This window comes from Papio anubis, chromosome 12 (assembly GCF_008728515.1).
Source record: "Papio anubis isolate 15944 chromosome 12, Panubis1.0, whole genome shotgun sequence".
Taxonomy (NCBI): domain Eukaryota; kingdom Metazoa; phylum Chordata; class Mammalia; order Primates; family Cercopithecidae; genus Papio; species Papio anubis.
The window spans coordinates 117,868,761-117,894,292 of NC_044987.1; the positions used below are offsets into that span (position 1 = coordinate 117,868,761).

Below are 25,532 nucleotides of genomic sequence, written 5' to 3' on the forward strand. Positions count from 1 at the left end.
TCTATCATTGATGGGCATTTGGGTTGGTTCCGAGTCTTTGCTATCATAAATAGTGCCGCAATAAACATACGTGTGCGTGTATCTTTATAGTAGAATGATTTATAATCCTTTGGGTATATGTCCAGAAATGGGATTGCTGGGTCAAATGGTATTTCTGATTCTAGATCCTTGAGGAATCGCCACACTGTCTTCCACAATGGTTGAATTAATTTACACTCCCACCAACAGTGTAAAAGCATTCCTATTTCTCCACATCCTCACCACCATCTGTTGTTTCCTGACTTTTTAATGATCGCCATTCTAACTGGTGTGAGATGGTATCTCATTGTGGTTTTAGTTTGCATTTGTCTAACGATCAGTGATGATTAGCTTTTTTTCATATGTTTCTTGGACTCATAAATGTCTTCTTTGGAGGAGTGTCTTTTCACATCCTTTGCCCACTTTTTGATGGGATTGTTTGTTTTTTTTTCTTGTAAATTTGTTTAAGTTCTTTCTAGATTCTGGATATTAGACCTTTGTCAGATGGATAGATTGCAAAAATTTTATCCCTTTCTGTAGGTTGCCTGTTCACTCTGATGATAGTTTCTTCTGCTGTGCAGAAGCTCTTTAGTTTAATTAGATTCCATTTGTCAATTTTGGCTTTTGTTGCCATTCCTTTTGGTGTTTTAGTTATGACTTCTTTGCCCATGCCTATGTCCTGAATGGTATTGCCTAGGTTTTCTTCTAGGGTTTTTATGGTTTTTGGTCTTATGTTTAAGTCTTTAATCCATCTTGAGTTAACTTTTGTATAAGGTGTAAGGAAGGGATCCAGTTTCAGTTTTCTGCATATGGCTAGTCAGTTTTCCCAACACCATTTATTAAATAGGGAATCCTTTCCCCATTGCTTGTTTTTGTCAAGTTTGTCAAAGATCAGATGATTGTAGATGTGTGGTGTTATTTCTGAGGTCTCTGTTCTGTTCCATTGGTCTATATATCTGTTTTGGTATCAGTACCATGCTATTTTGGTTATTGTAGCCTTGTAGTATAGTTTGAAGTCAGGTAGTGTGATGCCTCCAGCTTTGTTCTTCTTGCTTAGGATTCTCTTGGCTATATGGGTTCTTTTTTGGTTCCATATGAAATTTAAAGTAGTTTTTTCTAACTCTGTGAAGAAAGTCAATGGTAGCTTGATGTGAATAGCATTAAATCTATAAATTACTTTGGGCAGTATGGCCATTTTCATGATATTGATTCTTCCTATCCATGAGCATGGAATGTTTTTCCATCTGTTTGAGTCCTTTCTTATTTCCTTGAGCAGTGGTTTGTAGTTCTCCTTGAAGAGGTCCTTCACATCCCTTGTAAGTTGTATTCCTATTTTATTCTGTTTCTAGCAATTGTGAATGGGAGTTCACTCATGATTTGACTCTCTATTTGTCTATTATTGGTGTATAGAAATGTTTGTGCTTTTTGCACATTGATTTTGTATCCTGAGACTTTGGTGAAGTTGCTTATCAGCTTAAGGAGTTTTTGGGCTGAGAAGATGGGGAATGCTTCTAGCTTTTGCCTACTCAGTATGATATTGGCTGTGGGTTTGTCATAAATAGCTCTTATTATTTTGAGATATGTTCTATCAATACCTAGTTTATTGAGTGTTTTTAGCATGAAGGGGTGTTGAATTTTATTGAAGGCCTTTTCTGCATCTATTAAGATAATCATGTGGTTTTTATCTTTGGTTCTGTTTATGTGATGGATTACGTTTATTGATTTGCATATGTTGAACCAGCCTTGCATCCCAGGGATGAAACCAACTTGATCGTGGTGGATATGCTTTTTGATGTGCTGCTGAATTCGGTTTGCCAGTATTTTATTGAGGATTTTCTCGTCGATGTTCATCAGGGATATTGGCCTGAAATTTACTTTTTTTGTTGTGTCTCTGCCAGGTTTTGGTATCAGGATGATGTTGGCCTCATAAAATGAGTTAGGGAGGAGTCCCTCTTTTTCTATTGTTTGGAATAGTTTCAGAAGGAATGGTACCAGCTCCTCTTTGTAACTCTGGCAGAATTCAGCTGTGAATCCGTCTGGTCCTGGGCTTTTTTAGTTGGTAGCCTATTGATTACTATCTCAATTTCAGAACTTGTTATTGGTCTATTCAGGGATTCGACTTCTTCCTGGTTTAGTCTTGGGAGGGGGTATATGTCCAGGAATTTATCCATTTCTTCTAGATGTTCTAGTTTATTTGTGTAGATGTGTTTATAATATTCTCTGATGGTGGTTTGTATTTCTGTGGGATCAGTGGTGATATTCCCTTTATCATTTTTTATTGTGTCTATTTGATGGGTTTTTTAATTTTAAAAAAGAGATATTTGACCCATTTATGCCTGAAAATATCCTAGTCTGTTTCTGTTTTCATTATTGAGAAACAAACAATAATAATAATAAAAACCCAGAGGGTAAAAAAGTGCTTTGAACCCCAAAATATAATTTTGTTTTCTTTTGAGGCGAGTCTTGCTCAGTAGCCCGGCTGGAGTGCAGTGGCCGAGACCCAGCTCACTGCAAGCTCCACCCCGGCTTACGCCATTCTCCTGCCTCTAGCTCTCCTGCAGTAGCTGGGACTACAGGCTACTCGCCCACCTCGGCCTCAAGGTTTTTTGTATTTTTAGTAGAGACGGGTTTCACTGCGTTAGCCAGGATGGTCTCGATCTCCCGACCTCTGGATCCGCCTGCCTCGGCCTCCCAAAGTGCTGGGATTACAGGCTTGAGCCGCCCGTTCTCGCCTCCTACTCTTTGTTTTCTAAGTGCACATAGAATAATAAAATGTGGCTGAGGTTGGGGGTGTGATTTTTTGCTTTTTTTTTTTTTTTTTTTTTTTTTGAGGTGGAGCCTTGCTCTGTTGCCCAGGCTGGAGTGCAGTGGCGCGATCTCAGCTCATTGCAACCTCTGCCTCCTGGGTTCAAGCGATTCTCCTGCCTCAGCCTCCCAAGTAGCTGGGACTACAAGCACGTGCCACCACGCCTGGCTAATGTTTTGTATTTTTAGTAGAGATGGGGTTTCACTGTGTTAGCCGGGATGGTCTCGATCTCCTGACCATCTCATGATCCCCCCGCCTCGGTCTCCCAAAGTGCTGAGATTACAGGTGTGAGCCACCACGCCTGGCCGGGAGTGTGATTTTTAATTGTCCTGAAAGCTTTGAGTTCTTCTGACCCAATGTCACTGTCCGTGAGCTCAGCCCAGCAGGGAAGCATCCTGCGTGTATAACATGCGTCCAGAACAAGGAAGTGCCTCCCTGGGAACAGTCTGGCCCAGGTGTGTGGATCAAGTTTTTGGGGTGGAGAAGCTGGGCAGCTGGAGGGTTGCAAAGACGGGCAAGGGTCAGGCATTGGAGGGCCTCGAGTGCCACGATAAAACATTTGAGCTTGATCCTTAGAGAATAACGAAGCTACCAAGGTCTCCTAGCAAGAGGGAGTTATGGTGAGGGCTGCATTTTGCAAAGCTGGAGCTGGCTGCTCCAGAGTGGGGCCCGGACAAGGAAGGGCAGGCAGCACGGGATGGAGTGTACAGCAGAGAGCCAAAATTCTTTGAGATTTTGCCCACTGAGGGGTGGGGTCTGCTTCTCTACCCGCTTGCATCTGGGCTGAGCTTGTGTATTAGTCCATTTTCCTGCTGCTCATAAAGACATAACTGATACTGGGCAATTTACAAAAGAAAGAGGTTTAATGGACTTACAGTTCCATGCGGCTGGGGAGGCCTCACATCACGGTGGGAGGTGAAAGGCATGTCTCATACAGTGGCAGACAAAAGAGTATGTGTGTAGGGAAATTCCCCTTTATAAAACCATCCGATCTCCTAAGACATATTCACTGTCACGAGAATAGCATAGGAAAGACCCGCCCCCCGGGAAAGACCCGCCCCCATGATTCAATTACCTCCCACTGGGTCCCCCACAACACGTGGGAATTGTGGGAGCTGCAATTCAAGAGGAGATTTGGGTGGGGACACAGCCAAACCACGTCAGCCTCTGACTGCTTTGACCTATAGAACATGAGAGAAGTGATGTGCCAATTCCAGGCTTAGCCTTTAAGAGGCTGCCTTTTGCTTCCTCCTGCTTGGAACCCAGCCACCATACTGGGAGGAAGCCCAAGGAGCTACACGGAGGAGAATGAAGGGCCCTGGCCACTGTCTCCAGCTGAGGCCTGAGCCTCCAGGCAGCACTCATTCACCAGCCATGAGTCTGCTTCCTTGAAAGTGGATCTTCCAGCCCTGGAGTGGCCACCCCAAGTGATTCTGCATGGAGCAGAAACGAGCTATCCCCGCCCATACCACAAAATCATGCTGCTTTAGGCCACTAAGTTTTGGGGCAATTTCTTACGTGGCAATAAATCCGTGAAACATTGCCCGTGGGAGGCTGGGAAGGAGAACTTTGCCAGGCTCTGTGGACCCTGGGCTGGGGCCTGGGCAGTGGCTGGGAGAAGCCTGGTGCAGGTTTGACAGCTGTTCCCGTGTTTTGTTTCCTGCGAAAATCACAGCAACCTCCTTCCCACCCTCGTCCCCACTGCAAACAGTGTTCAGTCTCCCTGGTGATGCAGCCCCGCTCGGTGGCCAGCTGCTGGGCAGGGGGCTGCCATCCAGACAGCTTGCAAGACAGCTGTGCTCCCGGAAACGGAGGGCCCTGGCGATGGTAATTGGCAATGTCCTTCCTTTGGGAAGTCAGCCTGATTCTTCAAATACAATAACAGGGTTTGAGAATTTAATCTTCCCCCCAGGGATACTATTTATTCTGTTGTTTGTGCATCATGGAGAAGAAAGCTCTTACCACTAAGGATCTGTCAACTTGATTTTCTCTTAATTAGTGCTTATGTCCATTTTTCTACCAGATCTATGTCTTCTTTGACAAAAATATGGAGCACAGCCGGCCTTCTCCTCAGAGCAGCGCTAGACCCCAAATACTTTTCAGTGGACATGAGACAGCCCCATGACCTGTGTTGCTGTTGGATATCTCATCCCTGCGCCTCAGTGTCTCAGTCCTGAAGGATACAGGCTCCCCACCTTCCATGGGCCCCGGCACTGAGGGTTGCACAAGAACCCAGGGTGTCAGATAAATTGGAATTTCAGACAAAACAAAGAATGTCTTAGTATGCTACATCCCAAACATCACACGGGACATACTTACACTCGAAAATCATTCACTGTCCATCTGGTATTCACATTTAACTGCGTGTTCTGTGTTTTTATTTACCTCATTGCACCTCAGTCACCTACAGGGAGATTTGGAATAAAAAAGGAGCCAACGACAAAAGCAGGAAGGGCTCAGGGAAAACTGGGCTTCGGGTGGGCAGGAAGGTCCTGGGGGACGTGTGACGGAAGGTCAAGGAGGACCCTGCAGGGGAGGAGGGGTTGGGCAGAGCCTGGGCAGCTGTACTGGATTTTCTTTCTCTTTCTTTTCTTTTTTCTTTCTCCTTCCTTCCTTCCCTTCTTTCTTTCTTTCTTTCTTTCTTTCTTTCTTTCTTTCTTTCTTTCTTTCTTTCTTTCTTTCTTTCTTTCTTTCTTTCTTTCTTTCTTTCTTTCTTTCTTTCTTTCTTTCCTTCTCTTTCTCTTTCTTCCTCTCTCCCTTCCTTCCTTCCTTCCTTCCTTCCTTCCTTCCTTCCTTCCTTCCTTCCTTCCTTCCTTCCTTCCTTTCTTTCTCTCTCTCTCTCTCTCTCTCTCTCTTTGTTTTCTTCTCTTTCTTTCTTTCTTTTTTTGGAGTCTCGCTCTGTTGCCCAGGCTGGAGTGCAATGGCATGATCTTGCCTCACTTGCAAACCGTGCCTCCTGGATTCAAGTCATTCTCCTGCCTCAGCCTCCCCAGTAGCTGGTACTACAGGCTCATGCCACCATGCCTGGCTAATTTTTGTATTTTTTTTAGTAGAGACTAGGTTTTGCTATGTTGGCCACGCTGGTCTTGAACTCCTGACCTCAAGTGATCCACCCGCCTTGGCCTCCCAAAGTGCTGGGATTACAGGCGTGAACCACCATGCCCTGCCACCAGACTCTCTTTCCTTTCCCTTTTTTTTTTTTTTTTTTTTTTTTGAGTCTTGCTGTGTTGCCCAGGCCGGAGTGCAATGGTAGGATCTCAACTCACTGCAACCTCTACCTCCCAGGTTCAAGCAATTCTCCTGCCTTAGCTTCCCCAGTAGCTGGGACTACAGGTGCCTGCCACCATGCCTGGCTAATTTTTTGTGTGTGTTTTGGTAGAGATGGGGTTTTGCCATGTTGGTTAGGCTGATCTTGAACTCCTGACCTCAGGTGATCTGCCCGCCTCGGCCTCCCAAAGTGCTGAGATTACAGGCATAAGCCACAGTGCCTGGCCACCAGATTTTCAAAGAAGGCGAGAGAGCAGCCGGTAGAGATTTGATGGGAATTAGTGACCCACTGTCCCGCTTTGCCTGGGACTTTTTTATTTTCACCTGGAAAATTCTGTGTCCTAGGAAACTCCTTAGGGGTTTCTGGCTGGGGGAACGGGGATGGCTGGTCACCCTAAACAGGAAGGATGTTCTAGAGAGAGGAATGTTCTAGACAGAGGAAACAGCAAGTGCAGAATCACCCAGGTGTCTTTGCCTCCTAGAAACAGCTTTGTCCTCTCTTCCCTTGCAGACGGGCGCTGGGGAGTTCGATTGGGTTGAGTGAGTGAGGCTCTTGCCTTGGGTACAAAACGTGCAGGGTGCCAAAAAAACTCAGTGATCAGGATAAATAATATTTCAGTGCAATATTTGTAAGTCCAAATTAATGTGAAATATCTATGATGAACAAATTATCAAACATTTAAATAATGTTCCTTAAACATAGAACTACTGTATCACCCAGCAACTGACTTCCTAGGTATAGCAATTGAGAACAGATGTCCAAACAGATCCTTGAACACAAATGTTCATAGCAGCAGTCTTCATAAATGCCAAAGGGAGAAGCAACTCAAGTGTTGATCAGCTGATGCATGGAGAAAAAGTGGTCTATCCGGCCGAGCGTGGTGGCTCATGCCTGTAATCCTAGCATTTTAGGAGGCCGAAGTGGGCAGATCACCAGAGGTCGGGTGTTTGAGACCAGCCTGACCAACATGGAGAAACCCCATCTCTACTAAAAACACAAAAATTAGCCAGGCGTGGTGGCGGGTGCCTGTAATCCCAGCTACTCGGGAGGCTGAGGCAGGAGAATCGCTTGAACCCGGGAGGTGGATATTGCAGTGAGCTGAGATTGTGCCGTTGCACTGCAGCCTGGGCAAGAAGAGTGAAACTCCATCTCAAAACAAAAAACAAAAAACAAAGTGGTCTATCCATGTAACAGAATATTACTCAGCCATGACAAGGAATGAAATATTCAGGCTACAACATGGGTGAACCTCAAAACATGCTGAGTGAAAGAAGCCAGACCTAAAAGGCCATAGATTTCAGGATTGCATTTATACGAAATGTCCAGAACAGGCAAATAGAGCAGATTTCCCCTGATGGCCCTCAGAAGCAACCCACCCTGCTGACACCTTGATCTTGGACTTCCAGCCTCCAGAACTGTGAGATGGTGCATTTCTATTGTTCAAGCTGCCTGGTCTGTGGTACTTTGCTATGGTGGCCCAGGCTGACGACAACAGTCTCGCTCGTCAGACTGGTGAAAATGTTAAAAGTTTGCTAGCATCCAGCTGGGGATTTGGGGAAAGAAGCACTTAGACTCCAAGAGGCTGTAAATGGGTGCAGGCTTTCCAGAAGGTAATTTGGTAGTTTTTTTTTCTTTTCTTTTTTTTTTTTTTTTGAGACAGAGTCTTGCTATGTCACCCAGGCTGGAGTGCAGTGGTGCGACCTTAGCTCACTGCAACTTTCGCCTCCCGGGTTCACGCCATTCTCCTGCCTCAGCCTCCTGAGTAGCTGGGATTACAGGCGCCCGCCACCACGCCCGGCTAATTTTTGTATTTTTAGTAGAGATGGGTTTTCGCTATGTTGGCCAGGCTGGTCTCGAACTCTTGACCTCAGGTGATTCGCCCAACTCGGCCTCCCAAAGTGCTGGGATTACAAGTGTGACCCACCACACCCCGCCAAATTTGGTAGTTTCTAACAAAGGTTGAAGTGTGCACACCTTGTGTCCTCTGGTCCCAGGCTAAAATGCCAGCACCTGATTCCGGAAGGCTTCTGCGTGAGGACATCTGTTATATCCCAGGACACCGGGAACCACGTGAATGACTCTGGCTGGAGGGAGGTAAATTGGGAGTATCAGCCACAGAGTGAAGTAATGCCTGGCTCGTGGAAAGAAAACAGCAGTCCTCACCTGGAAAGACACCTGAGATGTATAAAATCAGGGGCAAGTTGTAGAAAAATAAGCACAGCAAAATTTCATTTAGCTTTTTTTTTTTTTAATTGCATGTATAACTGCAGTGAAAACTCAGACACATTTGGAAGAATACACATTTGCTGAAGTTTTTTGTTTGTTTGTTTGTTTGAGACAGAGTCTTGCTCTGTTGCCCAGGATGGAGTGCAGAGGGTGGCCCCTTTAAAGCCCTGTGCTGGCTGAGCTGTCCCCGCCTCATTTAGTTTCTACAGAGACCCTGCGGGGTAGTTCAAGGCGCGGCAGTGGTGCTTAGCGCAGGCTCAAGGCCGCACAGCTGTGAGTGCTGAGGCCAGGGTTGAGCCCGGGCATCTCAGGCCTCTATGTGATTTCCTCTGCTGGGTCTGAGGATGAGCAAAGGCTGATTCCATCCAACCTGACTCACCTGGGCTGGGGGATGGTGTGGGGAAGAAATGTCTCCAGTCAGCCCACGTCCAAAATCACCACCAGCTGGTGAGCTTCCTGGGGGTGGGGCTACTGGTCAGCGCCAGGGAGCCTGGCAGGTGACCCTCCTCAGGGGGCCCCTCCTTCCAGGAGGACATGGTCGGTACCGCACAGCGAGTGGACTGATCTGGAAGAGCCTTAGCTCTTCCCAACACCTCTTCCCTCCCAGTGACGCCGAGCCACAGCGACCTGTGCGTCTGGTGCCTCCTAACTGATGGGATTCAACCACTGTCCACCAAACCCGATGAGTTGGAGACAAATGGGGCGATGCTGTCACCCTCTGAGAGATAGGGAGCAGCAGCTCAGAATGGCGGCCGACTCCATCCCTGGGGTCAGCCGCCGAAATGCGCCTGGTTCTGGATTTACAGCGACAGGAAGCAACAGAGAGGACGACCCCAGACAAAAACGGGGAGAGAGGAAGCAGACAGTAACCAGAAACACTGCAAGCCCATCACTGAACGTTTAGAAGCAGGCCCGGTGAGTCGCTGCTGCGAGAAGTCTGACGGTGGACGCCCTCGGAGGGAGGGGTGAGCAGTGACAGGGATGTGAGGGGCGCACCTGGAGAGCTGGCCAGTCACACCTGGCATGGGGGCTGGATTGGACTTCACCAAGAGGTTTTTAAATACTCATCACTTTTTAGTCCTTTAAAGTATTTTGGGGCTGGGCACAGTGGCTCATGCCTGTAATCCCAGCACTTTGGAAGGCTGAGGTGGGTGGATCACCTGAGGTCAGGAGTTCAAGACCAGCCTGGCCAACACGGTGAAACTCCGTCTCTACTGAAAACACAAAAATTAGCCAGGTGTGGTGGCGGGCGCCTGTAATCCCAGCTACTCGGGAGGCTGGGGCAGGAGAATTGCTTGAACCCGGGAGGCGGAGGTTGCAGTGAGCCGAGGTTGTGCCACTGCACTCCAATCTGGGCAACAGAGAGAGACTGTTTCTCAAAAAAAAAAAAAAAAAAAAAAAAAAAAAAGTATTCTGGGTCTCTGAGAAGCAGGTCAGAGCATTTCCTGCACAGCTCAGGCCCCCAGGTGGAAGCGCCTCTCTCAATTCCCACTGGCCCTCCTTGTGGCCCCCCAGCCACCTGTCCCCCTGCACACCCCCATCCTGGTAGCCAGGCGGGTTCCCATATGGCCCTGGGTGCTGCTGATGAGCCTGACTCAGGGCCAGGAAACAGGGGCAGCTGTCCAGGGCCTGCCGCTGAGTCACCAACTTCCCGTCCGCACCCCTCCCAACTGCAGGTGTCAGCCTCTGGCGAGGCCATTAGCAGCCCCTCTTCCTCCAGGCCGAGCTGCCCAGAAAACCCCCAGCTGGATGAGTCACCCAGGGCACAGGTGGATTCACATACTCCTGGCTGTGACCCTGCCTCTGACCAGCAAGGAGCTCCCTGAGGAAGCCCGCCTCCCGTGGGATGAGTTCACCAAGGAGCGGGAGGGGAGGTGGCATGGTGGGGGGCGGGGCTGGGGGCTGGGAAGGAGAGGCTTCCCTGGCACAGAGCCCAGGGCAGTAGTGAAGGAGTGGGCCGGGGGTGGTCTGTTGGAGAAAGAAGATGCAGGTGGTGGGTTTAGGGAGGCGAGAGTGCCACACTGCAGACAAGGATGGATCCAGCAAAAGAGCCCAGGACTTGTGAGCTGAGCAAAGCAAGACATCAAAAGCAACGTTCCCTCCACTCGCCCTGGAATTGGAGGGGAGTGTTGAGCTTGCGTGGAACTGCGTCTGGGGTGGGAGGTTGCGGGGGCTTCCCGAGAGGCCACCGTGGCTCCCAAGACGCTGGTAGAGGGTGTCCACTAATAGAAAGCTAACTGAACACCTTTCAAAGATGCAGCTCTCCGAATTCTCCGAGTGACCCCAGGCTTGTTTCAAGCCCATCTCCCTGGGAGACGACAGCTTTCCACGAGGGACTGTGCCACCAGCGCTGCAGGCTGCGTGCCACACAGCACACGTTCCAGTGCTGGGGAGTGGGTGTGTGGGCAGTGGGGCACTCCTAGAACTATTCAAGCAGACAGGAAGCAGCACTTCAATCGTCTGTGCAAGTGAGATCAATACACCCTATGTATATATAGGTGGCTATAAATACAGCCCCCATGATCCAGAACTAAATGCATCCCCAATCTAACATCCCCTTAAAGAGCCCAGAAGTGCCTGAGGCCTTTCCAACACGACGCGGTATGAGGGGAAACTGAGGAAGTGATGTGCCAAGAGACAGGTCTTAACTAGCTGTGGTTATTTTCACATTTTACCAAAATTTACAACCATGAAAACACACGGATGTAGGACCCTGCCTGCGGCAGAACCTGTACTGGCCTACACCAACATCCCATGTCCCCCTCCTCCTTTAGCTCCAGAACCCCATTGAGCTCAACACCATCCAGAATAAAGGACCCTGTTTCCAAGCCTCCGTTGTGGCCGGGTATGACTCTGGACAGCAAGATGCATGCAGGAGGAATCTTCCGGAAGGCTGCTTTAAAGATGGAATTCTGTTACTCAGTGTCCTCAAACCTCCAAAACTTGCTCTTCCTCCTTTTCTTCCTTCTCAGCTTGCACTTGAAACTCCAATTTTTACTACCTTAACCCCTTAGTAAAAGCACCCAATTGTTTCTGTGAATGGAACAAATCTTCATCTGTATAATGAACCCATTTAACAAGGTTCTATCGAATAATTGAATACATACACTAAAAACTCATTCATAGAATGGTATAATTCTATCCATTGATAGAACTTTCACTTTAGCCATATCCTTTGCCAGCTACTAATTTTTTTTAGGGGAGCGACTCTAGGGTCTTTTTTCATGACTGCTGTGTTATTGGAGTGGGGCTGGGTGGCGTGGAAATCAGGGAATGGGGGAGTCGAGGACACAGACATTCGCAGGGTCAAAGAAAAGCCAATTTTAGATCATCGAGCCATTTCCTTATTTCTTGAGTAGTAATGAGGTCATCATGGGACTGGTAGGTGGTATATCATTCGTCACGTTATCGTGCAAATCCCTCCCTTTTATGAGCCCATCTTGCAGCATGAGCTCCTCAGCAGTGGTGGAGGTGGTGTACCCTCTCACGTGTTTTTATTTGTTCATTCATTCATCGAACATTTGTTGACCAGCGTGAAACTGACTGGAACAATTCCAACCGCACGTGATGGAAAACCCCTACAGGCCATTGGCTTAAATAAGAGAGATGCTTCTTCCCCTCTGTTGTGAAACAAACTTGGAATTGTGTAGCCCAGGGACCAGGTTCAGGGTCACTGGGACCCAGGCTCCCTCGGCCTTGCTGTGTCACCTGAAGCCATCACCTCATGGTCCAAATTAGTTGACCACCTCCAGCCTTCATGTCCATACTCCAGGCAGCAGGAAGAAGGAAGTTTTGGAAAAGGACCAAAAAGGGGGCGCACCTGTGTAACCCCCTCCACCTGGAGGGTGCTGGGCCTCATTCTGTACCTGGTCAGTCCTGCTCACCTGTCAGGTTCAGCTCCCTTAATCCATGCATCTCCTTCCCATGACAACGGGTGGTTATTTGTACGATAACCATTTGTTGCATATAGTCGGCCCCCCATGTCCACGAGGGTTGGTTCCAGGAAACCCCTGGCCATGCAAATACCAAAATCTGTGGATGCTCAAGTCCTTTATATAAAATGGCATCGTATTTGCATATAATCTACACACATCTTCCCATATGCTTTATTTTTTATTTTATTTTATTTTTGGGATGGAGTCTCACTCTGTCACCCAGACGCTGGAGTGCAGTGGTGCCATCTCGGCTCACTGCAACCTCTGCCTCCCGGGTTCAGGTTTACAAGTGATTCTCCTGCCTCAGCGTCCTGAGTAGCTGGGATTACAGGTGTCTGCCACCACGTCTGGCTACGTTTTTGTATAGGTAGTAGAGACAGGGTTTTGGCATGTTGGCCAGGCTGGTCTCGAACTCCTGACCTCAAGTGATCTGCCCGCCTCGGCCTCCCAAAGTGTGATTATAGGCATGAGCCACCGCGTCTGGCCCTCCCATATGCTTTAAATCATCTCTAGATTATTTATAATACTGAGTATAATGTAAATGCTACATAAATGGTTGCTATACTGTATTGTTTAGGAAATAATGACGAGGAAAAAAGTCTGTAGTGTTGAGTACAGACAAACCCGTCCTGGACCTACCTGCAAGGACCCAGTCCACAGTGGGTTGAACCCGCAGCCAGGGAACCCACAGATCCAGACGGCCAACTGTATTGGGTCTCTGTGAGGGTCTAACTCCGTGAGCACAGGGACCCTGCTGCTGATTTCGCTGCTGCAGCTCCACTGCCAGGCAATGCACGGTTGAGCTCCCATGCAGTGGGCATGGCCCAGGTGACCCTTGACCCTTGCTTGAGTTCTCAGCTTCAGGGCGGGTTTCCCTGGCGGTGGACAGGGCTTCTAAGGAGGATGGGCTGGCTCGAAGGCAGCGGGGGACATTAGGCTTTCGGCTTGATTTCCATTACTCTAATGGTGACCCACTTTGTCTGCCGCACACTGGGCTGTCTTCAAGATGACAGGTTGACAATGACCGCCATTGGGTCGTTACTGAGCAAAGAGCCATTAACACACTGGCTGTGGTTCCAGCACAGCTTGTGCCGGGAGGCAGGTAGGTGTCTGTCATCCCAGGTGCGCTGGCCTCATTTGTCCAAATGAATCTCCCGACCTCAGGAAACCCCAGCACGCCTTCAGGCCACTGCCTTGCTTGTCTGTAGCCTTCCCGTGGTCACCGCACTTCCAGGCCAGGGTCCCAGCCAGGGTTTATACAGAGACCCACTCACCCAGACGAAGTGGGAAGCAAGACTGTGGGTGTCATCCCAAGTGGCAAAAGAACTTAGGAACCTGGAGGAAGCAGGCATGGGCATATTTATTTTGAATACATGTGTCTAATTATTCAGTGGAACTTTCTTAAATGAATTCCAAATACATGTGAAGATTTGCTTCCAGTTGCTTAATGTGTTTTTAATAAGGAGGCTCTTACCAGATAACCTACCCTGAAATTTCTTTTTCTTCCTTTCCTTTCTCTTTCCTCACTTTCCTTCCTTTTTCTCTTTTCTCCTCCTCCTCCTCTTCCTCCTCTTCCTCCTCTTCCTCCTCCTCCTCCTCTTCTTCCTCCTCTTCCTCCTCCTCCTCTTCTCCTTCTCCTTCTTCTTCTTCTTCTTCCCTTCTCTCTCTCTCCTTCCCTTCCCTTCCCCTCCCCTCCCCTCCCCTCCCCTCCCCTCCTTTTCTCTTTTCTTTTCTTTTCTTTTCTTTTCTGTTGAGTCTTGCTCTGTTGCCTATGCTGGAGTGCGGGCTTCATTGTGGCTCACTGCAGCCTCAACCTCCTGGGCTCAGGTGATCCTCCCACCTCACCTCCTGAGCTGAGTAGTTGGGACTACAGGCGCGTGCCACCACGCTCGTCTGATTTTTAAAAAATATTTATTTATTTATTTTTAGTAGAGATGAGGTCTTGCTATGTTGCCCCGGCTGGTCTTGAACTCCTGGGCTCAAGTGATCTATCCACTCACCTCGGCTTCCCAAAGTGCTGGGATTATAGGTGTGAGCCACCGTGCCCAGCCTGAGTTTCTTAGAAAGCAAAAAAGGAAGCAAAAAGAGTACCCAGGCCCAAATGAAGACAGCTGAAAGTTTAATATACCTCAAATTTCAGCCCACAACTAAGGGATGAACTTTCAGTCTCTTTTTGAATCCATCTCAAGGGTTTAGGTTTAGAGTTTCTGCTCTTTTAAACAGACTAAGAACCTCTGTGACAAAGTAAATAGAGGAAATAAGTGTAGCCAAGCTCTGGCAGGATTCGGAAGGGGGCCTAACATGGAAGAAAGGAGAAGGTTGGAATTGACTAACACCTGCTACACTCTGGGCTGGATTTGTTCTCAGCAAAAAGCAAGAAAGAGGTCTGGGATGGTAGCAGGGCTCCCACTACCACCGGGGGTCAAAGGTTGCAGTATTTCTCAGGTAGCCAAGAGGCACCCATGAGCCCAGCTCCTGCCCACTCCCTGATGTCATCTAGATACAAGGACATGGGGCATGAGAGGACGTCATCGTCACTTCTCTGCAGAGTCACAGGAACCTGCCCTCTGCTCCTCCACTTCTCAGCTGTCTTTCTGCCCTGGGCTGGAACAGACTGCCATGGCGACTCACTCTCTCCCACGCCCCCACCCTCGGCAGGAAACCACTTCAGGGCTCTGAAATCAGCCTGTGAGTCCTGGTTAGGGCCTCCTGCGCCTGACTCTCTCTCCCCAGGCTGCAAGAAATAGGGATGACCAGAAGTCAAACTGTGCCCTTGGGAACACCCCACCCCTCACCACGGTCATGCCGGAGTCTGTTCCTAAGACCCCTCCCCAAGCCCCGTCCCCTCTTCCCCCCACAAACCACAGCAGACACTCAGCCAGCAGGCTGCAGCCCTGCGCCTTCTCAGCAGCCTTCACCAGAGCCATTGAAAGCCCAGTTGTCCTTCCCCAGCCACGTGCCAAGACTAAAGTGTAGAGGACATGTAAGATGACACTGTCATGATCATTTGTCCTGTGCCCTGTGGATCCCAAGGTCCCGCCTGACGTGAACCCATCTGATATTGAGCCCAGTGAGTGGGGAGATCCTAACACAGCTGCTGCTTTTGAGGACTTGGGTGGTGTCTAGCCGGTGGTAGGGGAGGTCAGGCGAGTTTTTAGCAGATGACCCCCGTACTCTTCGGAAGCCCCGAGGTGCCACACTTGTACCTCCCCTGATGCCTGTGAACGGGGTGAAGGAACAGCCTGGGCCTGGGTTCTTTGCTGGGCTGTTTTTGGACTTGGCCCCAGCTCAGGAAGGGTTCATGGAGGAGCCAAGGAGGGCCTTGTTCCTGTGGGATTTCTTTGCCTTGGGCACAGGGACAGCCTCTTGCTGCTGCTCTGCCCACCGCCCAACCCTTGGCGGCCTCTGGAAGTCTGGGCTGATCTCCCTCTGGACCCAACCAGTTGCCCAATGGCTGGACCTGCTCAAAGCTCCCTCTTGCAACTGGACCAGGGAGCCAGGGGAGGCGCTGAGGCTGAGCTTCTGAGCTGGTGCCTGTGGATGTAGGACGGTCCCGCAGCTCCCACACTGGGATGGCCAAGCAGCCCATGAGACCCACATTCCCCTTTTAGCAAAACAGGAGGGAGGTCGCTGGGCACAGGGAGCCGGGAACGCCTGTCCTCCCCACCATCGACGGCTCTCGAGGCCAGAGCCTTCGCTCCAGCCCCAGCACAAGCCAGCCAGGGCGCAGGGCCAGGTGATGCCCGCCATTCCCCGGGTGCCCCAGGACCTCCCAGCTGGGGCTGGCTCGGACTGATGGATCGTCCCTGCCGGTTACCCTCTGGGGTCTCCAGTGCCGGGGAGTTCAGCCGGCTCTTGCAGCGGTGGGGGCTGGGAGGAGAAGCTGCAGGGAGCCCCCAGGCACGGGACGTTGTGGGGGGTCGTCAGGCCTGCTCTGGGGCTAGGACCCCGGGGGTAGTAGTGGGGGTTGGCGCTCTCCACCACAGCGGTGACCTGGGCCGCGGGTCTCGGGGCTCTCACGCGGGGCGATGGGGCTCTGTCTTTCGGGGTTGGGGTCTCTTCCGCCGGGTTTGGGGTTCTCTCTGCGGATCTGGGGAGTCTCTCCCGCGGGATGAGGGGGGCTGTCCGCCGCTCCCGCCTGTGATGGCCCAGAGGACCCGAGCTCCGGTCACTCCCGCCCCCCTTGGGGCTCGGGGAGGGCGCGGGAGGCAGGCGCTGAGCCGGTGACGCGGCTCCGGGCGGCTCCGGGCGCGCCGCATAAATAGCAGCGGCGGCTGTAGCGGCGGCCACCCCGGGCGGCGGACACGTGGAGGGACCCGGCCCGCGCCTCCCGCCCCTGCCGCCGGCCGCGCCATGCAGTGAGCGCCCCAGGCAGCCAGAGCACACTCGACCCGGCCCGACGCCCGGACCCGCCGCCCCGACCCGCCGCCGCCCCGGGACCCCGCCGCCGCCCCGGGACCCCGCCGCCCCGGCCCAGGGCGCAGCCGCAGCTCAAGGTACTGGCGCCGGGCCGACCCCGCCCCGCCCGGAGGCCTCCCCTTCCGCTCTCCTCTGCCCCGGGACGATTCCGCCAGGGGCCCCGGCCCGGCCGCCGCCTCTGCTCCTCCCTGCAGCCCCCCGGCACCCCATGCCTCGGGGCGCAGCCCACTCCGGGTTCCGACCCTCCTGCCCTGTCCTTCCCTTCCAGATGGCCCGAGGCAGCGCCCTCCTGCTCGCCTGCCTCCTCCTCGCCGCGGCCCTTTCTGCCTCTGCGGGGCTCTGGTCGCCGGTAAGTGCGGGGCGCGTCTCCTCCGGGCGAAGCGGGCATCAGAGCCGGCCGGGCGTGGAGGGCTTCCTGGAGGAGGCGGCCTCCGCCCTGCCCTCGGGGACAGTGGTAGAAAGGCTAGTGCGGGCGCTGTCCTGGCCACGGGCGTCGCGAGAAGGGTCCGGAGCTCCCTGGGATTCCCCGGCGCGCTTCTCCGAGTTCATCAACAGCACCGGGCTATAACCAGGCCGCCCGGAGAGTGCTGCGCTTCGGGTCAGCGCTTCGGGAAAGCGAGAAGCTCCCCGTTCCGCAGGGCTTAGTTAGAACAGAGGGCGAGGAGCCACCGGCGTGGCCTCAGAGTCACTTAAAGCGGGTGCAGTGCGCTGAGAATGCGCGAGCTGCGACCCGCAAGTGAAGTATCTCCCATATGTCAAATACGGCTTACTTAGGGGTAAACCTGGAATTTCGCGAGTTATCCAAAAGCACATGCATTGTTCTAAGTCCTCTGCCGTGCCGGAAAGCCTGGGTGCACCCATTCAGCATCGGCTCCAGGCACAGCCCTGGCATCTGACCCCCTTTTCTCCCCTCAAGGCCAAGGAAAAACGAGGCTGGACCCTGAACAGCGCGGGCTACCTGCTGGGCCCACGTAAGTGACTGACAGCATGGCCTCCCCACTCCTGACCCCACCTGCCCCCTCGCTTTGAACCCTGGCTCCTGCCCCTCCGCCTGCGGCTGGGCAGACCTTCCGGCCTCCCTCTTGACCTCATTGCCCGTCTCCATTGGCCTGCACACTTGATCTGTGCACGGTTCTTTCCAGAAGCTTCTCCTACCCCGGCTCTGCCGCCCTGTCCCGGTGTGAGATTCCTACCCTGGGCTTTGCTCAAGCTCTCTCCTCGGTTTTCCCGCGTTGCAGTCCTTAGAGGCCCTCTTCCGGGCCTCTCCCCAGGCCCCCGGTCTCCCCAAACACTCAACTCGGCTTGCAGAGCACCCTAGGTCAGCGGACCCCAAGTCTTGCCTCCCTCTTCCCTTTCTCCAAGCTCCACACGGGAATTGCCAGATCGCCTGAAGGCAGCCCAGACAGGCTGTCCTCAAAACGAGGTTCAGCTGACCCTGACTGCCCAAGCCTGTGTCCCCTCCCTCTCCCTCTCCCTGTCCTGTTGTTGTCATCCGTGTCAGCGGTGTCCCGTGCTGCCTGAGGTGAGCCCTAGCCCTAGATAGGACTCTGCAGGCTGACACCTCCCCATGTCCGCCCCCGCCAGTGCCCCAGGCCTCTACTTTCTCCACATCCTTGGTCTGTGCAGCAATGCCTTCAGACCTTCCTTCAAAGGAGGGGACAAGAGGACCTTCCCCTCCACCCCTCCCATCCACCTTAAAAGCCTCCCTGCATTGTCTTCTGCCAGAGGAAGGATGCAAACAGCCTGCAGGGCCTATCTGAGCCCCGCCAGAGCAGCAAATGAGGAGACCCTTTCCCAGGGCCTTGGAAAGCACAGCGGGGCCTCAGGCTCTTCTCCCCATGCCAACGAAAGCTGCCTTAGTTCTCAGTCCCTGAGTCGAATACAGCTTCCTCTTCCCGCAGACACTTGTTCATCAGGGTCACTCGGAGGACCCCCAGAGTCAGGTTTTAAGAAACAGACACGGGGATGAGAGAGCTGCCTGAGGCCGCGTGTGGGGTGGACCAGGCTGTTCATTGCAGGGCCTCCTGGTCTCTCTGCACCGCCCTCTCCTCCTCTCCCTGCCGGTGGAGCGGCCTGACCTGCCTGAGGCTGATCTCCTCAACCCTTTGCAACCCTGAGCTCTGCCTCTCAGAGGGCACCTCAACTTTGTGTGCTACGGGCCCAAACAAAGGAGGAACTGGTCAACAAGAACATTTATCTGTGTTGCTTTGGAATATTGAAAATCTATGTGTCAAGAAGAGTTTGAACCCTAATTAGAAAACAAACTCATTTTCGCCATCAATTTTATGGCCTGGTTCAGCTGTAGCTAGACCCGTTGTTTGTCAAAATACTTAACAGTGTGCCTCTGATTTCTAGGGTCAGCTAGAAAATGCAGCAAAATCAATGTTTTTTCACCAGCTGCTGCTGAACGCAGTGTGGCCGTGGCTGAAGGTTCATCAGTGAGATGGGGCAACCTACGGTTCCTCTATAAATTTAACACCAAGAACAGCATCTCTGGAAATAGGAGTTAATTTTCCTTTGTCTGGCCTTGTAGATGGCACGGTCCACCCAGGCCAACCAGCCGGAAACGCGGAGGCGTCCTCACCCTCCTCCCCATCTCTCATTTCCATTTCCTTTCCTGCACAGCCCCAAATGCAGCCCTTCTCCTCACCCCACGCCCCTTGGTTTACAGCTGTTATCGTTTCTTCCCTGGACTTCTGGGATCTCTTTGCTTGCAATCACAGTTCCCCCATTTTTGCACCACAACACACACACACACACACACACACACACACGCGAACGCACACACGCCCCCGCACCTCCATTTCTTCCCCCGCCATCCTCTCTCTCTCCCTCTGTGACTGTCTCGCTCCCTCTCTCTCTCTCCTTCTGTCTCCCTGGCTCCAGTCCATCTTGCACACAGCTGCCAGAGTGAAAATAAAAATCGGATTCAGTCACAATTTAAACTCTTCAGTGGCCCCCATGCTTTCAGGGACATGAGGATCCAGCCCCTGTTGTCTGCCGGGGAGGCACCCAGCTTGATGCCAGCTCAGTGCCAGCTCAGATGTCAGCTCCTCTGGACCCGGGCACAACCCCTGCAACAGGGCAGATTCCCGGCCTCTCCCGCCCTTCAGGAGACACACCTCCCTTTCTCCCACCCCTCCTGTGCAAACCCTCACATTCCCTTTGGCCTTGGTGCAAGCGGCCAAGCTCTTACCTCAGCTTGGTGGAGAATCGCCCCCTCTTCTCTGGGGTCTGTCCCTGGGCTCTATTTCACAGTCAAGTTGTGTGTGTGTGTGTTGGCTACAGGCAGCCCTGTGTCCTTCTTTGGGTGTGGGGAGAGGGTGCATGACAGTCACACCCAGAGGCTTTCCTCTCTGATCTGCAAACAGATGCTGTTGGCAACCACAGGTCATTCAGCGACAAGAATGGCCTCACCAGCAAGCGGGAGCTGCAGCCCCAAGACGACGTGAAACCAGGTGAGAGGACTCCTATCCCGGGCTCCCGGGCGCCTCACTTCCAGCAGCTCCCAGGTGCATGCAGTGGGGGACAGCTGTGGGTGTCGGGACACCTGCCACCCATCTGTCCACAGCTGCAGCCCAAGCCTGGCCATGACTTAAGAGGATGTGGCCTCGCCACACCTGTCAGCAGCTGCAAACACAATCGGCAGACCCGAGACAGCAAGGAGTCCTTCTAGACTGGGAGGCTGCCTGGGCACCAGGGCCTCCAGAAGAGTGGGGCCGGGCGCGGTGGCTCACACCCGTAATCCCAGCACTTTGGGAGGCCGAGGCGGGTGATCACCTGAGGTCGGGAGTTCAAGATTGGCCTAGCCAACATGGCAAAACCCTGGCTCTACTAAAAATATAAAAATTAGCCGGGTGTGGTGATGGGTGCCTGTAGTCCCAGCTACTTGGGAGGCTGAGGCACGAGAATCACTTGAACATGGGAGGCGGAGGTTGCCATGAGCTGAGATCGCAATACTGCATTCCAGCCTAGGCAACAGAGTGAAACTCCATCTCAATTAAAAAAAAAAAAAAAAAAAAAAGAAGGCCGGGCGCGGTGGCTCACGCTTGTAATCCCAGCACTTTGGGAGGCCGAGGCGGGCGGATCATGAGGTCAGGAGATCAAGACTATCCTGGCTAACACGGTGAAACCCCTTCTCTACTAAAACCACAAAAAATTAGCCAGGCGTGGTGGCGGGCGCCTGTAGTCCCAGCTATTCAGGAGGCTGAGGCAGGAGAATGGCGTGAACCCGGGAGGCGGAGCTTGCAGTGAGCCGAGATCGCGCCACTGCACTCCAGTCTGGGCAATAGAGCGAGACTCCGTCTCAAAAAAAAAAAAAAAAAAGAGCGAGGCCTTGAACTGGATCTCTCCCCTCTCCCTCACATTGAACAAGGGTCTTGGAAAGCACAGCCGGGCCTCAGGCTGCTGGGATCAGATCATTGACCTCACAGCGCCCAGCTCCTCTGTGGGGGGGGATGACCGGAGACAGGGAAGCACCCTCTGCACAATCGTGAATGTTGATCTTTTCTCTTTTCTAGGCAGCTTTGACAGGTCCATGCCTGAGAACAATATCATGCGCACAATCATTGAGTTTCTGTCTTTCTTGCGTCTCAAAGGTATGTGAAATATCACCAACTTAACATTCATCTCTTAGCACACTGGAAACATAAAAGGCCCATCGAGAAGAGAACCCGTAGAATCCCCCTGGGAAGTAGCCGATTATTTATCTAAATACAAAGTCGTGTTTGGCTGTGCATCAGGATGACAGAGCATGTGACACTAGAGCTAGCTCCAGAGGGCTGGGATTGTGGCAGGGGCATTCCACTGTCTGTGGACGGCCATCAGGCCAGCGCTGCTCCCAGGAAGAGGGTGGGCCTTAGGATGCAGCTCACTCTACTGGAACCATATCTATTCACACGGTAACAACTGCTGGACCTTTTAGGGCACAGGTATACTATAGGCCAGGTTCTTTGTGAGCCGTCCAAACCTTCTTTTCTCTTTTCTTTTTTCTTTCTTTCTCTGCCTTTTCTCTTTTCTTTCTTTCTTCTCTTTCTTTTCCTTTTCCCCTTCCTTCCATCCTTCCTTCTCTTTCTTTCTCTCTCTCTTTCTCCCTCCCTCCCTCCCTCCCTCCCTCCCTTCCTTCTTTCGTCTCACTCTGTCGCCCAGGCTCGAGTGCAATGGTGCAATCTCAGCTCACTGCAGCCTCTGCCTCCTGGGCTCAAGTGATTCTCATGCCTCAGCCTCCCAAGTAGCTGGGACAACAGGTGCACACCATTATGCCTAATTTTTTAATTTTTAGTAGAGGTGGAGGTTCATCATGTTGGCCAGGCTGGTCTTGAACTCCTGGCCTCAAGTGATCTGTCTACCTCAGTCTCCCAAAGTGCTGGGATTACAGGCGTGAGCCACTGCGCCGGCCCTAAACCATATTTTCTAAGCAGGGAAATTAATAGGAGCCTATATCTTAGATTGCAGTGTTTTCCTATGCAGCCCTCCTGCCAGGCAGGCTGCCTTGAAATCTAACTGGAAAGGTTCTGATCCTGGCTTCCAGTGTCTTCTGCAAACACTGGGGATGAGGAGACCTCCCACACACTATGCTTGGCATTCATTCCACGATGGGCATCTGGCCTTGATCACACAGGTCCTACTGCAGCAGTGGAGGGAGCCGGAAAGTGGCCCTGGTGCTCTGAGGGTTAGCAGGGAGGATGTGGTGGGGAGGAGGGATGGACCACTTAGCCTCTACAGTGGAGACCTTTACCTGGTGCTCTGAGGGTTAACAGGGAGGCGGAGGTGGGGAGGAGGGATGGACCGCTTAGCCCCTACAGTGGAGACCTTCACCCGGTGCTCTGAGGGTTAACAGGGAGGAGGAGGTGGGGAGGAGGGATGGACTGCTTAGCCTGTCCAGTGGAGACCTTCACCCAGTGCTCTGAGGGTTAACAGGGAGGAGGTGGTGGGGAGGAGGGATGGACTGCTTAGCCTGTCCAGTGGAGACCTTCAGTTGCACATCACAGTTTTGTCCAGTTTGGAAAATCAAGGCTGGTCCTTGGGTTCATTTGGGATCAGGATGGTTTTCATTTGCAGTATTATGGGGCTCCTCTTTAGGTGGCAACGGGGAGAGGGAAGAGGAGTGAGGGGACGGGAGCGGGGGAGGGAGACTGCCGGAGAAGGTCTCGGAAAAGACGGGGTTCATTAGAAATCTCAGAACTGAGTCACCAAGTTCCCTCTGTTGGAGCCCAGTGGAGCCTCTGGGAGAAAAGCTGGGGTGACTTTTCCTACAAGGGGCAGATGGATTCTGCCAGATTTTTTTTTTTTCTCATTTGGTTTTAATTTTGTAACATGGAAACTCTTTCCTTAGGAGATACCAACTCTCATTACTGAGATAGGAATTATACCTCTTTAAAGCCTAAATTTAAAAGTCTGACAGTTTTAAATGCTTACTAACTGTGGGAGTTAAATCATTACAAAGCGAGAAATACAGTGTTGTCCCTAATTCTGGGTTTAATCCGGTAAGACTCTTTACAGAGGACGACCACACGCCGCTTCCTGTAGCATGTGTCGTGGTCGTAATTCTCTTGTGTGCGTATTAAGAAGTTGCTGCTCAAATGTGGCTCTTCCCTTTGCAGAGGCTGGGGCCTTCGACCGCCTCCCGGATCTCCCCGCCGCAGCCTCCTCAGAAGACATGGAGCGGTCCTGAGAGCCTCCTGGGCGTCTTTGTCTGTGTGTTGCAATCTAAAGTCAAACCTTAAGATGATGGATAATCTTAGGCCAATTTACACAGAGTCGGCTCTTCCTGTTCTCTTTGCCTTGATGTTGTGTTGTCACAATTTAAGAATTTTTTTTTTTGGTAATTATTTTATTTTGAGTGACAAAATAAAGAATAGCAATTACTTGCAATTGTCTTTTTCTTCCACACCTCTGTCTCATCACCAGTGCCACCCATGGGTTCTAAAAGATAAAGCTTGATCATAATCATGGATTAGACCTGAATTTTTAAACCCACATTCTACCATCAAGAGCATCTGAGACGCCACCTCTTATTGCATGTCCAGGGGACATAAAGTTATCTCGATATTAAGCTGAGTCAAATGTAATTATGAAGGTAAGTCTGTTTCTGAGATGAACAAAAACACAAAACAGACAAAACCCCTGCCCTCGTGGAGCTGATATTTTAGGGAGATGGGAATGAAAAAGACTATGACAATCTTAAACAGAAGGGTGAGGTGCGTGGTGCTCGTGGAGGTGGTCAGGGCTGAGAAGAGAAGTTGGCTGGGTGGGAGGGCCAGGAGTGAGGGCCAGGAGCCAGGTAGGAGAGGAGAGATGGGCGGGCAGGTAGGAAGGCAAGGGCAGGAGGTGTGTGCTGAGATAGTGCTGTGTGAAGGAAGGCATGTGGGAATGCCTCCTAACATGACAGAGACTGAGTCTTTTTTTTTTTTTTTTTCTTTTTGAGACGGAGTCTCGCTCTGTCGCCCAGGCTGGAGTGCAGTGGACGGATCTCAGCTCACTGCAAGCTCGCCTCCTGGGTTTACGCCATTCTCCTGTCTCAGCCTCCCGAGTAGCTGGGACTACAGGCGCCGCCACCTCGCCCGGCTAGTTTTTTGTATTTTTAGTAGAGACGGGGTTTCACCGTGTTAGCCAGGATGGTCTCGATCTCCTGACCTCGTGATCCGCCCGTCTCGGCCTCCCAAAGTGCTAGGATTACAGGCTTGAGCCACCGTGCCTGGCCGAGACTGAGTCTTTTGAGCAGAGATAAAAAGATCATCCAGAAGTTTCGAAAAGAAGGCAGGCGGCTGGGCGCGGTGGCTCATGCCTGTAATCCCAGCACTTTGGGAGGCCGAGGTGGGCAGATCACTTGAGGTCAGGAGTTTGTGACCAGCTTGGCCAACATGGTGAAACCCCATCTCTACTAAAAATACAAAAATCAGCTGGGCATGGTGTGCATGCTTGTAATCCCAGCTACTCGGGAGGCGGAGGTTGGAGAATCTTTTGCTCCTGGGAGGCGGAGGTTGCAGTGAGCCGAGATCACGCCCCAGCCTGGGCGACAGAGCGAGACTCTGCAATGTGGGAGGCGGGACACAGGCCTTTCTGGATTCACCGGAGCCGGCTGTGCAGTGGGAGGGGGAGGTGGCTTCCCAGTTTCCCTCCATTGGCAGTTCGCTGCCTAATACCTGTTTCAAGGGGCACAGAGCCCCAGCATCCCTCTCCCTGCTTGGTGACCCCCCTACCCAGTCAGCTGTGCCCCGGCTCAGCTCCCTGGCTCGGCTTCCCAGCTCAGGCCCCCAGCTCCACCCTGGCTCCCTCCTGCTCCTGCAGGCTCAACGCTGACACTTGGTGGCCTTGGGTCTTCAGACCACTCCCAGCCCGGAGGTAGTGATGCCACCCACCTGGTGGGCTAAACACCTGGGCCCACCCTTCACTCCCTGTTCACCATCCGCATTTATCCTCTTCCACATTTTTTAAAATCTCTTTAGTTTTCCAACTTGGGCAGGCATCAGAACTCCTCCAGGCCCTGTCATAAGGCAGTGGCCAGGTCCCTCCCCAGGGTGTTGGAGCCAGGAGGGCTGAGTGGGCTGGAGCTGGGCCCCCAGCAAGCTTCCTGCCGCTGCTGCTGCTCACTAGAGGCCTGTGCCCACGTCCTCCCAAGAACTAGGGAGCTCCTGGCATGGAGGAGGCGGATGAACAGATGTGTCTGGGGACCACACCTCAGCCACTGGGCTCCAGCCCACAGTGTGCAGCCTGTCCTGTCTGGTCTTCCTGTAGCCTTTGTCCCTAAATGCAGTGGCCATGGACACCATCTCTGCCTCAGCCAGCCCCCTAGCCTCCTGCACTCAGTGGTGCAGACCCCACAACTGTGGCCTGGCCTCGCTCACCTAAGGCCTTTGCA

The 25,532-nt window shown here is 52.1% G+C and overlaps 1 protein-coding gene across 2 annotated transcripts; it reads left to right on the plus strand.

Annotated features, from left to right (window-relative positions):
• Window positions 1-16,497: 16,497 nt before the first annotated feature.
• On the plus strand, window positions 16,498-23,538 carry GAL (galanin and GMAP prepropeptide). Of its 2 annotated transcripts, XM_031653779.1 has the most exons (6): window positions 16,498-16,749; window positions 16,941-17,021; window positions 17,589-17,643; window positions 20,044-20,130; window positions 21,193-21,270; window positions 23,275-23,538. In XM_031653779.1, the coding sequence occupies exons 2-6, from the start codon at window positions 16,941-16,943 to the stop codon at window positions 23,343-23,345; spliced, it is 372 nt and encodes a 123-aa protein (XP_031509639.1). In that variant the 5' UTR covers window positions 16,498-16,749; the 3' UTR covers window positions 23,346-23,538. The 2 variants fall into 2 exon arrangements, with proteins under 2 accessions (XP_031509639.1, XP_017803671.2); XM_017948182.3 differs by lacking the exon at window positions 16,498-16,749 and having other exon boundaries at window positions 16,809-17,021.
• The last annotated feature ends 1,994 nt before the right edge of the window (window positions 23,539-25,532 follow it).

Excerpts from the sequence above, each read along its gene's own strand:
- GAL (XM_017948182.3), top strand. The coding sequence starts at position 16,881 with ATGCCTCGGGGCGCAGCCCACTCCGGGTTCCGACCCTCCTGCCCTGTC. Across the intron at positions 17,022-17,588 it reads CTGCGGGGCTCTGGTCGCCG|GCCAAGGAAAAACGAGGCTG; the intron begins GTAAGTGCGGGG and ends TCTCCCCTCAAG. Across the intron at positions 17,644-20,043 it reads GGGCTACCTGCTGGGCCCAC|ATGCTGTTGGCAACCACAGG; the intron begins GTAAGTGACTGA and ends ATCTGCAAACAG.